At 36.2% G+C, this 13766-nt stretch overlaps 2 protein-coding genes across 3 annotated transcripts; one reads left to right on the top strand and one right to left on the bottom strand.

Moving 5' to 3' along the window:
• Nucleotides 1–3: 3 nt before the first annotated feature.
• Nucleotides 4–5890, bottom strand: LOC106152159 (uncharacterized). Of its 2 annotated transcripts, XM_087004684.1 has the most exons (9): nucleotides 5778–5890; nucleotides 4808–4954; nucleotides 4415–4514; nucleotides 3782–3987; nucleotides 3367–3540; nucleotides 2772–2870; nucleotides 2375–2461; nucleotides 1780–1980; nucleotides 4–857 (listed from the first exon to the last, which is right to left on the bottom strand). In XM_087004684.1, the coding sequence occupies exons 2-9, from the start codon at nucleotides 4919–4921 to the stop codon at nucleotides 459–461; spliced, it is 1380 nt and encodes a 459-aa protein (XP_086860810.1). In that variant the 5' UTR covers nucleotides 4922–4954; nucleotides 5778–5890; the 3' UTR covers nucleotides 4–458. The 2 variants fall into 2 exon arrangements, with proteins under 2 accessions (XP_086860810.1, XP_086860811.1); XM_087004685.1 differs by lacking the exon at nucleotides 5778–5890 and having other exon boundaries at nucleotides 4808–4987.
• A 2274-nt stretch (nucleotides 5891–8164) lies between these two features.
• On the top strand, nucleotides 8165–13543 carry LOC106173239 (cytochrome P450 302a1, mitochondrial-like). Its single transcript, XM_013554290.2, has 8 exons — nucleotides 8165–8682; nucleotides 8812–9002; nucleotides 9511–9694; nucleotides 10410–10566; nucleotides 10742–10908; nucleotides 11443–11524; nucleotides 11821–12054; nucleotides 12572–13543. The coding sequence occupies exons 1-8, from the start codon at nucleotides 8651–8653 to the stop codon at nucleotides 12677–12679; spliced, it is 1155 nt and encodes a 384-aa protein (XP_013409744.1). The 5' UTR covers nucleotides 8165–8650; the 3' UTR covers nucleotides 12680–13543.
• Nucleotides 13544–13766: the final 223 nt, after the last annotated feature.

Here is a 13766-nt window from a genome sequence, read left to right as displayed (position 1 = left end):
TGCCTAAAAATATTTCTTTGTAATTTATTATAAGGATTGCAAACGTCTAATAATTGTGTTGTAGTCGGATATCATTTGTCATGTTTTAATTCGAACTCTGTCGATCTTTGTTTTTATACAAGAAATGCTAACACAATTACATTTAAACTCTTCCAATAATTCTTCTTCTGACAAAAATAAAGTGTTCAGATTGAAGACCAGTCAATAATAATTGAGGTGACAGAGGATTACACAAAACTTACTTAGTGTATGTCATTCAATCCTTTGTACCAAAATGTCCAGCAATTTGACATTACCAACATGTAGGGAATACAATGTAGTTCTTGTATGTAGTGGCACAATACATACACTGCACAGGTCTTCATTAGTTTTAATATTCATAAATTAATACAGATCAATATTCTATTAATGTCTCTATAAGCACACACTCAAAATATCATGATAACAGAAACACAAGACTAATTTCTATTCCCAACTGCATTAACTCTCTTTGGAATGCAAACAACATCTTCGAAATGATTTGCCAAACTGTTCATCTGGTCCCTATACATGTCCTGTTTGGAATTTATCTCTTCTTTCAGTTTCATCTTCAGATCACTCAACATTTTATTCTCATCCCTTAAGCTCTTTCTTTGATTTGGGTCATTCATTGATGGAGTTTGAGAAGTTTGATCCTGGTTACTAGGTTTTTTAACATAGGTATACTGATATTCTTTGGGTGGCAGTCTCAAAGGTGAAGTGCTAGAGCCAGCAGCAGCAGGCTGATCACCTAAGGCTAGGCTGACTTTCCGCAATGATATGTCCAAGTCTATAGCAGCTAGCAGATTGTCTACCTCCTCCTGACTTAAGTTTGACTTCTGAAAGTAAATCAAGGATAAGATCAATGTGATTATATAATACAACAATTCAAAATTCACAAATGAAACAACCCCAAACAAGAAAGGTGGTCATCAGCCATCACGGACCATACAAGTCAGGAAAACCGCATCATGGACTGGGAGAGTGCAAAGATTCTACAGAAAGAAAGTGACTGGATCAGAAAAAGCCCCAAACAATCTTACCAGAGACTAAGGCAGATACACTCTCCCACACCTATATAATAACCTCTTAATGCCACAGTCATGTCATTAAGGGGGGGGGGGATCCCTATAGTCAAGGCTTTGAGAAACACCACCATATGTGTCACTCAGAGACTAACAAAGACAGGAGATGGCCCATCTAAATATTTCACAGGAGTGATAAAATTTGGTGATAAGTTCATGGCAAAAGAGCATTTTCATTCAGCTGGAAGGCTCTCTGGGGAAAGCCTTACCTCTAAGTCAAAAATCCATTTGAAATTATACTGAGCTAAGTTAAAAAAATAACCATTTTAGGAAATATGTCAATCTATCCACATTTTCAATATGGTAGGGCTTTTTAAAGATTTATCAGAAAGAAGTACTCTTCTTGGCCCTGTTTATGACTAAATTAATTGCCTTTGGAAATCATAACGAATGATGTGTCAATTACAAAATTTATGAGTCCCAAAATACAAGAGTCAACTACCATTACCAATTGTGTAACAAAAGATTCATTTGGTTACACCCAAGTGTACTGCACTGTCAGCTGACAAATGGAAGACAGTGAGACAATAAAGCAGCGAGCAATAAGTGTCAGTACTTTTAAAACATGTACACATAAATAATAAAATCCACTCAAGTTGCATTTGATAAGCACCCTTAAACAAAAGATAAAAAAATGGGCAAGGCAGCTACTGTGGATTCAAAGAACAGCTTTTACCTTTGAATTCCATAGTCTTTCTAATTCATCAAGTTTAGCTTCATACTGAATAATGTTGTCTCTGAGTCTATCATGTGATTTCTGCAGCATTTCTTTTTTATCTAAGGTCATTTGGGACAGCGCATGGCCTTGTTCCTGTCTGTACAATTCAGACTGGGCAGCCATCTCATATGCCTGGATTTTGGCATCCAACACACTTTCCTGAAATGGACATGGTATTATAAGAAAACCACACTTAAGTCTTGAACACATAAAATCAAAAGCTGAATATACAGAACAATGTATGCAATTTTTGGTTTAAAGATATGGCAGAAAATCACTGATGGTGTTCCCAAAGGGACAGATACAGGGCACATAATCCTGGGGTCTACCAGCCCAACCTCAAACCATAAAACACACCTTTCATCTTAAGTCCACATTCTTAATAGTATCATGGGTAATTTTGAATTACACAATATGTGTATTGTGTAATATATTTATTAAATATCATTTTTATTTATATTATTATATTTAATATATAATTGGTTTGAACCTGCCACCTTATCTGGATCTGCCCCTAATTTTATCTTTTAAGAATCATATATGGATTCATTACCATCCACTTCCAAAATATGTCTTCCTTGCTTTTCCACTCTAACAAATTCTGTAACCTGATGTTGTCCTTTTCTAAAAGCTGGAGATTCTGGAAGGAAAAAATGTCAGTGAGTACTTAACAAGTACATCCCGGTAAGCAAACTTATTCCACATGAGTTAAAAAGAGCAAAACTGTCTAGTTCTGCTACATATATGTATGGTAATCAAAAATATGATCAAACTAAACAGGACATACTCACTAGCAAGTCTTCAGTGTTAACAAGACTAAAGTTGAAGTAGAAAGTTTATAATAGTATTATTAATACTACATGCAATTAGTGTTAAATATTAAATCACATTATTTACGGTGTTAATGTATCTCTTTTAAGTGTAAAAACAACTGCAGTGTGTGGACTCACCTTTTTCAAAAGTTCTGGGTGTCTCAGCATGTAAACTTCCAGCATGGAAAGATGATTCTTCTCAGGATCCAAGGATATGCCATTGGTAGACTGATGGAGCTGAGAGATAATACAGTAAGGCATTATTGGAAGGGGCAATTTCAAAATGTAACGTTCATAAACAACCTTTTTTCAGATGGCCTGTATGAATGTCCAATGGTTCAGTGAAATCATTTGCTAAAAATAACATTTTATGTGAATTGAAGTAAAGGGAAGAAAGTTAACTTAGTTGCCTTAATTAGAGAAAAGGCAAAAATAAGTGGGGTTTTCACTGACTATCATTGGGTATTTTTGAGGTTAAAACTTGAGAAACTGAGTAAAAGCAAATTTCGGAGGACCTGAAAAAAGTGTCAATTGAATTTCATGAATTCAATACAACAGCTATCATGTAACCTCTTCTAACACCCAGCAGAATAGCACATATTTAAGAAAGATAGATATCAGATATCACATATGATGAATTCCAGACTGCAGTATGACATCCATATTCACATTACATTATAAATTTTCCAATGAAAATATTAGGAAAGTTTCTGCAAAATCAATAAATACAAACCTTATGCATTAATTTTGCTCTCTCCCTTTGAAGAGCATATAGATTGCGAAGACTAAGTCTTAATTTTCCGTTCAACCATAGCAACTGTTTCACTTTTCGAACAGGGTCTGTTCTAGATCTGGGAGACAGATGAGAGTCATCCAGCACATCTGGCACCCCATCTCCAAGTTCCTCCTATAAAAAATAAAAGATTTGTTGTTGCAATTGTATACATAACCTGACAAGAACTACTTAAAACTATATACTTCTCTGAGACAACTATCACCTACCATGCATATCCCATTACAATCTATATTGACACATTCTGTAAAACCTTTTACTTTTCTCTATCAGCATAAAAAGTTCTTTCTTCAAAGTATAAAGTGTCTGTTTCATAACATCCCCATGCATATATATTATGGCACCATACACTAACCATGTACAGCCCTATTGTATCTTCAGCTAGGGGTGAGGCACAGCTCTCCATGAACTTGTCAATGATCCCCTCCTTGCACATCAACCAACCAAAAGCCAGCAAGAGGTCACGGCTGCCTGTGGACATGTCGGCAGGAAGCAGATTGAAATCAACTGAGGTGAAACCTTGCTGTTGCATTTCCCTCTTCACAAATACAACTAGTTCCTCTGAAATTTAAGTTTACATGTAAGACTCACCAGCCTGACTATTAAGAACAAATATTTAACTTTTCGGACAGTTACATTAATGTTCAAGAACAAACCAAAATGTTAATCTGCATAGAGCATTAAATATTTTTCTACAGTTATGCTAAATATAGGGATGAGACCAGTCCTCACTGAAAAAGTATGAAAATTGGCCTGGGGTCCTGGGTACACGATTCACCAGAATGACCCAAATGACCATGAACAAGTCAGAATTCCGACAAAAGTCGGAAAAGTCTCATCCGTGTAATTTAGAAGCAGCAATTGTCTCATATATATATATATATATATATATATATATATATATATATATATATATATATATGAACCATTTAATTGATTAAGCATGACAAATATAAAATGTCCATGCAGACTTCGCTTTGTATCTTACCTTTGGTGAGGTCAGAAAAAGCTTTGACACACACATCATCAATGATGCCATACCTCAGGAAATATATGAGCTCAAACAGCAACCGCCAAAAGGAACTCACCTGTAAAAATACAACAGTAGGTAGGCAAAATGAATTAAAGCCAGTATTTGACCATTATATACTCATATCCAAATACACCTTAACACATTTATCCTTACTATAATGCACAGTAAACAGCATCACATCAATAGAATATGTTATAAAAAAAAAAATGCAGGCTAAGAAAAGCAACCACTTCACTACAAAGACTACAGACATTATTGGCAATTGTTCTGTCTTAAGCACTTATTAGAATATAAAAAGTTTAATAGAAATTATAGAATTGCTAAAGATGGTTTATTTGGTCTACTTACAGCATCATCATTATCAAATTTGGCCAGTCGAAACGTTTCAGCTTTTAGGTTGTGTGTTCCATTGTCCTTTAGCACCTTAGTAAGAAGTTCAATGGTGTCCCTTATTTGCGCCATTAGCCTGATAAGGTTCAAGTTCTTTGTATGAATCTGAAAGATTTACGTAGAATTATAGTTATTTACTAAAATAGCATTTAACGCAGGTTCAATGTATAGCTGTAGCTTCTTGTTACATCCCATAATCATCAAACAAAATGTGAGGGTTAAAACAAGATTTAGGGCTGATTCTCAATGAAACTATCATTCTACATAGATCGATCCAACTGTGTAGGGACTCTCACTGAAGGCCATCAGATAAGTATGTCTCCTCATTCCCAACATACTCATAATCAGCAGCTTTTCTGTATTCTACTCAATACCAAGCGGAGGTGTGTTTATCTGTTAATCTGATTGTATTCAGCAAGAGTACTTGCAGAGTTAAATTAGTCTAAGCAGAATGATAGTTTCAAGTGTACCAGATTTATTATCTTTTCACCCATAGGAGTCTGTCTTAAGTGACAGCAAGATTCTGCAGAGGTTAGGTCTGATGACATACCGATGAAGTTAACATTTTTAGGGCGACATTTTGAGCCTATTTATTTATTTATTTTTTATTTATTTGCATTGTGATCATAAGTCCACACAAATAATCGAGAAAAAAATTTTTTTCTACTTTTCCCTATTAACCCTGTGCAAAATAGTAGATCTAGAGTCTATATCTGGTCTAATCTGCTCAAACAAAAATAGTCTACAGTATGTACAACCGACACTTCAAACACCTTTTTGATCGTAAAACTGGCGTTTTACTGTGTAGAGATACTTGTTATCGATTATTGCAACTTTCTCCAGACACAGTAATACATATGTAGACTCTAAGTTTTTAATTCAGTATGTTTATGTTATCACAGTAATTGACACTGGAACAGCGTTTTACCTCAGAGAGAATCCTAATCTAAGGTATTTCCCCCGCTTCACACAGTTATATATTACTACGCCAAACGACACAAAACGCAGTCCGGCATAACGTTTGTGTAACTGAATAAATGATATTTTGAAAACTTACGACTGAAACAATGATATAGATCAACCCATATATAAAACTACACGACAACGGGCGTATATTTAGACAGATCCCGATACAAATTTATTGGGTTATGTTGTATGTGAACGTATTTCAATATTTTGTATGTAAAACGGCTGCATGTCAGACATGGCGGAGACAAGTTAGTCTTACGTGCTCTCTCGGTCCCTGTTTGAACAGGTTATCATGATAAAACACTAGATAAAACTGCTTATTATTTACATTTTAAACAAAATCATTTAAGTATTCCAATGTTGCATATTAACTTAAAGCACGACTGCATGCCCGATATGCAGACGGCAAAGTAGGTGTCTGGAAATGCCACTAGATGTCACGTCGTACAAAATTTGCTACAGTTCGACCAGTTACCGGTAAAACACTGGATTTTCTCTACTGTTTACTAGCTACCAGTGCTTGCACGTCACGCAGTGCATGAATTGCGCGGTCTCGCGGTCTGCTACTTAGTCTCAGAGAGCCAATTTAACGCAAACGCAACCCCTACCACGAATTAGTTTCATTCTGAAGGCATTCTTAAGGCAAGGCAGCAGACCAGTATTGGTACAAGGGGGGAAGGGGGAGTTGATTATTCCTCAAGATGGGTACTTCACTTAAAACATGCCCCCCCCCCCCCCCCCCGTGCTTTGACAGTGCTTTAATAAACTGCGTGCTTTGAAAGTAGACCTATACGAAAAAGAGAAAGGTGACAATGAAAAAGAGAAAAGAGACAATGAAAAAGAGAAAAGAGACAATGAAAAAGAGAATGGTGACAATGAAAAAGAGAAAGGTGACAATGGGCATTAATACAAAATATCAACAAGTAGAAAATAAAAAAATTAGGCCTACATTCGTAACGTCATTAATAATAATAATAATAATAATAATAATAATCCAGTATAAAGCTACTATTCGAACTTGAGCAGTAGACCATTGTCGCATACATCACTCAAGTAAGTTTGACGCTAATAAATCACACGATTTTCCCTGTATATTGCGTTGACTGTGAAAAATGCACGGAGGCGACGATGTACGACGGACGCAGGTGATATATGTAGGCCAACAAACACTAGCTGTAGGCCTACGTGTGTGTCCATAAAACGTGATCGTTTTAATGCTTCCCGCTTATATTTCGCCTTCTTTGCCTTTAGGAATCTCAATGACATAAAGTGTGTATAGTTCCTTACTGTTGTCAGGTGATTGTTATTTAGAGGTCTAGGAATGAGTTGCGGACCTCAGAAGCACTATCATGTAACTGAATATATCTTTTGTCGATGCATTTTTGTTTACTGTTCTAGATTCTGTGGCTTTTGCGTGTACAACATAAAAGACGAATCGGTTTAACTATGATGAACGATTTTCGACAAGTTGATTTTGAACCAAAATTGTTTAGTTAATTCTATTGCCGCTACAAAGGAGAAAGGCATAGTCGTCCTAGCATTTCCCTCAATTTATGAAAATCCACGTACAACATGCTTTGTATCCCAAAGGTGGAATGTACTTAGTTTGCATTTGATTTTACGGGGGTAGATGTACTTTTATCCTTCTGATAAAAAGTGGTGTTTGTTCGCAGTCAGACAGACTCAGCAGCTTTCCTTTGGACCTTCGAAACTTTATAAAATATGCTACGGCAAATCATTTTTAAAAAGAACCGAGATCTTTTAGAGTCAGCAGCTTTCTACTGGTCGCGCGTTAAAGTTTTGAACACTTTTAGCCGTAGAAAAATAGGATCGCTGCGTTCTGTGGAGGATAAGACTGAAATTAAAATGTTCAAGGAAATTCCAGGACCCACTTTAAACGAACAGTTGCGCTGGGCAGTGAATCATAGTAAGTAGCCCAATGCTAAAGCCATTTGATTAAATAACATATCTTAATTAAGTTCATATTTATTTTCTGTTTAATATTATTTTCCTCAATCTGCCCTTAAAACGGTTTAGGCCCGGTTTACACGATGACTCTTGGACAAATTCAATACTATTGTAGATGGGTCGACTCTTTCGGGCCTCCTCCATGTGGCATATGGTTAATCTCTGTTCACCATTGACTACAAGGAAAGGTGATTCCTCTTTTCTTCAGCCTTCCCAATACTGTTTCAAAATAAAAAAATTGTCTGTATTTTTAGACCATAATTTTGAACCAAAATAAATCAGTAGTTATCCAACAGGAATAGGGCTGAAGTTTCGGACAAAAACTTACATTATTTGAGTGGACAACTATGGATTTAGTTAAAGCTTAAATTATTAAAAAGATCAAAATTTAGGGGTCTAAAAGCAAAGAACTTATTTAGAGTAAAGTTCCTTCGTTATAATGGCACTTGGCCGTGGCATGCGCAATAAAAAAAAAAAAAAAAAAACACTGAATACACATACTACGTAGTTAGTGTACTGAATACAGAGCTTAACCAGACAGCCCTCAAAGAGAGTGGTCCTCATATCTGCAATTTGTGGACATGATCGATCTCGCAGAACATACTCTCAAGACGCACCGTGTGAACCTGTCAACAATCAAAAGTTTGATATGGATCGACAAATGCTGACATTTCAGGTTTTCAAAACCCAAGAGAAAAACTTACCGAATGCCGTCGTCGTTATGGTAACATTTTCCGCTTTTCCTTCGGGCCCTTTCACGTCGTTCACTTATTCAATCCGTCAGATGTAGCAACTTTACTCAGAAACGAAGGGAAATACCCAAATCGCGGGGGGCTACCGCTTTTGAATGTTCTCCATAGAAGAATGGATACAAACGACGACAGCTTAGCAGAAAGGTATGGGCTGAACTTATTTGAAAAGATATTTGGACAAAACTATGACAAAAAGTATGAGAAAAATGTATGATTTGAGAAACGTTGCTTATTAAAGTACTCATTCATTACAACTCTTTTCTCTGTGTTAAGGCGAGGCCAGCATTGGTGGGACTTGCGTAGGAAGTTGCAACAGGTAATGCTCAACCCAGCCTCAGGAGCGAATTTTTTATATGTTCAAGACCGCGTGGTTGAGGACTTCTTGGATCATTTAGAGGCTGTCAAAGATAAAGATGGCTACGTAGAAAATATTCAAACGGAGTTATTTTCCCTCTCATTAGAAGGTACAAGTCATTTTTTTCTATTTGAAAATCGGGGGCGTCTCGATAGTCCGAAGGTTCATTGGTCCGAAAAATCGTATCATTTTCATTAGTCTATTAATCAAGGGTTCGTTGGTCTGAAAGTTCTATGGTGAAGATTCGGACCAATGAACCTTCGGACTATTGAATCTTTGGACTATTGCTACGGCCCCCTTAAATCCATTTTCTTGAGTATATTTGAAAATTTGAACCACCAAATCGATTTCATTTTTTTTTTCAAATAGAAATAAGGTTTTAAAAATGTTAACGCCAGTGGAAGTATAGACACTTTCCAATGCTGGGATTCCTTAAGATGTATTTCACTGATAAAATGTACCCTAGAGTAGGGATCAGAACTAGATTTTACATTCTTCTTCCTCTAATTTGAGCAACGTCCGCATTAGGTTCTATATAATCCGGTACTTAAGCTTGTCTCAGAACCGTTTTCTAAGACTTGATGCCACTATCTTGTATTTCCTTTATTCATTTTTAGTTTTAGGGGAGATATGTTATGGCACCAGACTTAACAGTTTCCAAAATGGCATCCCAGAAGTAAGATCTGCACTGAAGACAACGTTTGATTGCCTTAACGAGTCGCTGAGAGGCATACCAACTTTTCTTCTCTTTCGAACCCCAATGTACCAACGCTTTGAGGATGCGACCAAAACACTGCAAACGTATGCACTAGAGCTTTAGAGCACTTGTATTATGGCAACTTAAAGTACATGCACCTCTATCCAACATGCTCACCCGTTACCAAAACTGCGTAGATATGCTTTATACATGTAGTTTGGAGGAGTTTACATCTAACTATGAAAATAAGTGTGTTGCTTGATAATAAATTAAGGTTGAAAATCCATGAAAATCAAGCTAGTTGCATCCTGAGCTTCAGAGATAACTTGACACTAACCTCTTCACTATAGCCTATCTTCATCGTGTCAAGTAACTTGACACGATGTTACTTGACACGATGAAGATAGGCTATATAGTGAAGAGGTTAGTGTCAAGTTATCTCTGAAGCTCAGGGTGGCTAGTGGGGACTGGCATGCGGCAAATGTACAAGTAGTGAAAACCTTTTTACAATATGACCCATAAGTAGGTCATGCATGCATGTACTGTTTTTCATGGTTTTAACGCCATAATTCTAAAATGAGAAAAATTATAAAAGGGACCCCTGTGGAGGCTAATACATCATTTAGTTTACTTGCCGTTTTAAAATTATGATAATATTTAAATATTCATGATTATAACCCCCCCCCCCAAAAAAAAATTACTTTTGCATAAATTGACTTCTTTAGAAATATTCTTCTTGCATTAGATTCAACATATACTAAATAAATTTGACAATTTTAAAACAAGATTTAGCGATTGTATTATATCATTTCTTTATAGGTTCTATACTCAGAATTTCGAATCTTGTCTCCAGCGCTCAAAAGAATCCTCAGAGTTCAAGAACATCATCCCCAATCTCTTGCTGAATCACAAAAATATTTCCTTGAAGGAGTTATGTTCTACAATTTCGTCCTTATTCACTGCAGGGACTGAGTCGGTAAGTATTTACCAGTACATAGCAGAAACAAATGATGGATCATGTATTACCATCACAACCATAATGCTTCAGTGTTGTCGATTTTTATAATGAAAGTTATTGTACAGATTAGACTGCTCCTTTAAATGCTTTCTTCTTTAATATACACACTAAGATTTTTCTAACAATTTTTCAGACGACTAACACATTGTCGTTTGCTTTGTATCACTTGGCATCACATCCGGAAAAACAAGAAAAGCTTTGGCATGAAATCAACCGATTTGTTCCCGAGTTTCCTACGGCCAAACAGTCTGAACTAGTTAAACCACCATATCTCACAGCCTGCGTGAAAGAATCTTTTAGGTAAGAAAAAAGACAATTTTCAAGTATCAAATTGTCGTCCAGTTTTTGTTTGACCGCTTGCTATTTGAAAAAGGTGAATAACATGCCCCCAATTCACCCCTTTATGCGAGTGCCAATACAGAAAATTCTCTTGTACCCTCTAGATATTGTTGTCTAAATGCCCTCTACAACAGGGGTGGATCCAGAGATATCTTCTGACAGGCTTCCGAATTATCTTTATTGATCAATCCTCCATTTTGACCGTCTTCCGACAGAAAAAAAGATATCCGTCAATGTAAACTTGAAAATCTGGCCGTCTTCCGGAAGACCCGGAAGACAGCCTAAATCCGCCCCTGTACAAAGCCCACACCCCACCCTCCACCGTATGTTTGTGTTTGAAATACTCCAGTAGATCAACTTATAGAATAGTTATTAACAACACTTACATGAAAAACGGACACAGAAGTCGGGAGTTGCATGTTTTATTATTTCTACTGGTACTTCGAGGCACCGATTTTTTAACAAATATAGAGCACACTTCATTTTTATTTTCAGGATGGTTTATCCTACACTTGCCGGTCCACATCGAATTCTGGATCGAGATATAAACATTAGTGGTTACTGCATTCCTAAAGGGGTTAGCTCCTCAGCTATTTTAGCTTTTTCTTCCCAAACAGCCAACTTAAATGATAATAAAAACCATCATCTCTTTACTCACTAAAAAATTTATCGCTTCGCGATTGACCATCTTCACCGTTTTGGGAAATATTCCTAAATGCTTGGACATAATAGCGTTATTATGTCCAAGCTTTATGTGTCGTGTACTCGTACTAATTTTTTTCTAGAACTCCATTCTAAAATGGTTTATGATCTTGTATAAAAGACACTGATTTATTTAGAGATATTCAACGTATACACACTTCCCTTTCTCAGGTTCATGTCGTCTGCCAAAATGCCCTAATGTGCCGCATGGAGGAATATTTTGAGAACGCAGACGATTATGTTCCAGAACGATGGCTTAGACGCCATAACCCACCCTCTGCGAAGTTCTCCCATGGCGAGACAGTTGACATGCGACCGTTCGTTGTTCTTCCTTTTGGGCACGGGCTTCGTAGTTGTATTGGCAGAAGATTTGCAGAACAGCAGATCTATTTGGTGATTGCTAAGGTATTGCATGTTGACCAGTACCATCCCATTTATATCGGTAAAACAGTGACCCTATGCCTTTCACTAACTTACATTACCTCTAGTTCGTGAAGGCTCTGTAGTAGGAGGAATAGTGGTCAACCTCAATGTATGCGTGAACTAGTAAATACACAAAAGCAAAATACAATTGCTACGAATAAAGATCCTCAAAATGTAAACAACTCTTTAACCGCGTTTTTACTGCACTTAATTACATGTAGGCTACATGACCAATAATGTATAGATTTGTGCAAAAGAAGATGTTCATATTTGTGTAGGCTACAATTCAAGCCAAACTCACCGTTATACATTTGTTGAGTAAGCGCAACAAGTTTTGCATATCATTTACTTTAACTATGCTATGCAATTAAATTACGAGAACAAGATCATGTGCACTCTCTTTACGACAAACGTTCCAGTTATTATAACTTATAATGTGATACTATACGTGGTATACATACACACACGGCGTCTCTAATGTGCGTGTATCTCTTTTCAGATGTTACAACGCTACAAATTGGTTTATGATGGGGAAGAGATTTTGGTGAAGGAGAAGATCTTTACTGCCCCAGATCGTCCAATTAGGCTGAAACTTGTCCCCAGATGACAATTTTAATAGTTAAATGTTAAAACACGATAAATTTAAACGGAACTTTTTAAAAACAGCCTTTTGATTATTCGTCAATTAAATCGTTTTTGATTAAACATCCATTGTACCTTAAATGTCCTTGCAATCTACGTTTAAACTAGTTGATTTCTGGGACTTAATCCATGCCATCAATTAAAATGTTTATTTTAAAAAAGATTTTCTAATTCTTGTTAGTGGAACTTTAACAAAGCAGCAAAGCTGCCAAATGGATAGACAGTTAAAATACTATATACTTATATTAATCATATATTAATATAATCATATATATTATATTATAAATAGGCACATAGTTTGAGAACCACGGAAATTTAAGTCAAACCTAGAAAATGCTGAATTGTAAAAAAATGGAAAATTTCAAAAAAGAAAAAAAAAAAAAAAAAAAAAAACTTCATATATAACAGGGAAAATTATCCAATTTGTTTGCTTTTCAAACTTGAGCCCTATTTCAGCCCACAAATGTATTTATGCAAATTGCACGGTACATTTGATAGATTAAATACAATTATACATGATTCATTGATTTAACTTTTCATTCACTGCCATTCACCCTGAGCTTCAGAGATAACTTGACACTAACTTCTTCACTATAGCCTATCTTCATCGTGTCAAGTTACTTGACAGGATGAAGATAGGCTATAGTGAAGAGGAAGCTCAGGGTGCTGCCATTCTACTCTCTTCCAGATCATTTAACAAAAATATAATACCAATATAATTTAAAATAAAATATTGTACCATTTTTGAGTCAAAAAATATTTTGGATTTCTCAGATAATTTACCAGAGAAGCAATCACGTCGATATGATTGCTTACTAATTGGCCTCCACCCCCCCCCCCCCCCCCCCCCCCCAAACACTCCCCTCCACAGATACTAGTATTGTTCAACTCCAGATATTGACTGGTTGATAAATTATGATATCAGAGGGATTGAATAATCACGTTCGTACTTATCTACTGCTTAAAGTTAGCGCTGACATTGCTTTAGTTCATACTTAAAAAAACAAAAAAGTGCCACAGTGAGGTACAATTTTTAATAGACTACCAGTGGG

The sequence above is a fragment of the Lingula anatina genome, chromosome 2, assembly GCF_051362555.1.
Source record: "Lingula anatina isolate TDL-2025a chromosome 2, LinAna3.0, whole genome shotgun sequence".
NCBI lineage: Eukaryota > Metazoa > Brachiopoda > Lingulata > Lingulida > Lingulidae > Lingula > Lingula anatina.
Note: the sequence above shows the minus strand (reverse complement) of the source record. Positions and strands in the feature narration are given on the sequence as shown.

Coding starts and splice junctions, on each gene's coding strand:
- LOC106152159 (XM_087004684.1), bottom strand. CDS start 4,921: ATGGCGCAAATAAGGGACACCATTGAACTTCTTACTAAGGTGCTAAAG. Junction 2,462..2,771: donor ACCCAGAACTTTTGAAAAAG/GTGAGTCCACAC, acceptor TTTTCCTTCCAG/AATCTCCAGCTTTTAGAAAA. Junction 858..1,779: donor AAAGACTATGGAATTCAAAG/GTAAAAGCTGTT, acceptor ATTTACTTTCAG/AAGTCAAACTTAAGTCAGGA.
- LOC106173239 (XM_013554290.2), top strand. CDS start 8,651: ATGGATACAAACGACGACAGCTTAGCAGAAAG. Junction 10,567..10,741: donor TCACTGCAGGGACTGAGTCG/GTAAGTATTTAC, acceptor ACAATTTTTCAG/ACGACTAACACATTGTCGTT. Junction 10,909..11,442: donor TGCGTGAAAGAATCTTTTAG/GTAAGAAAAAAG, acceptor TTTTATTTTCAG/GATGGTTTATCCTACACTTG.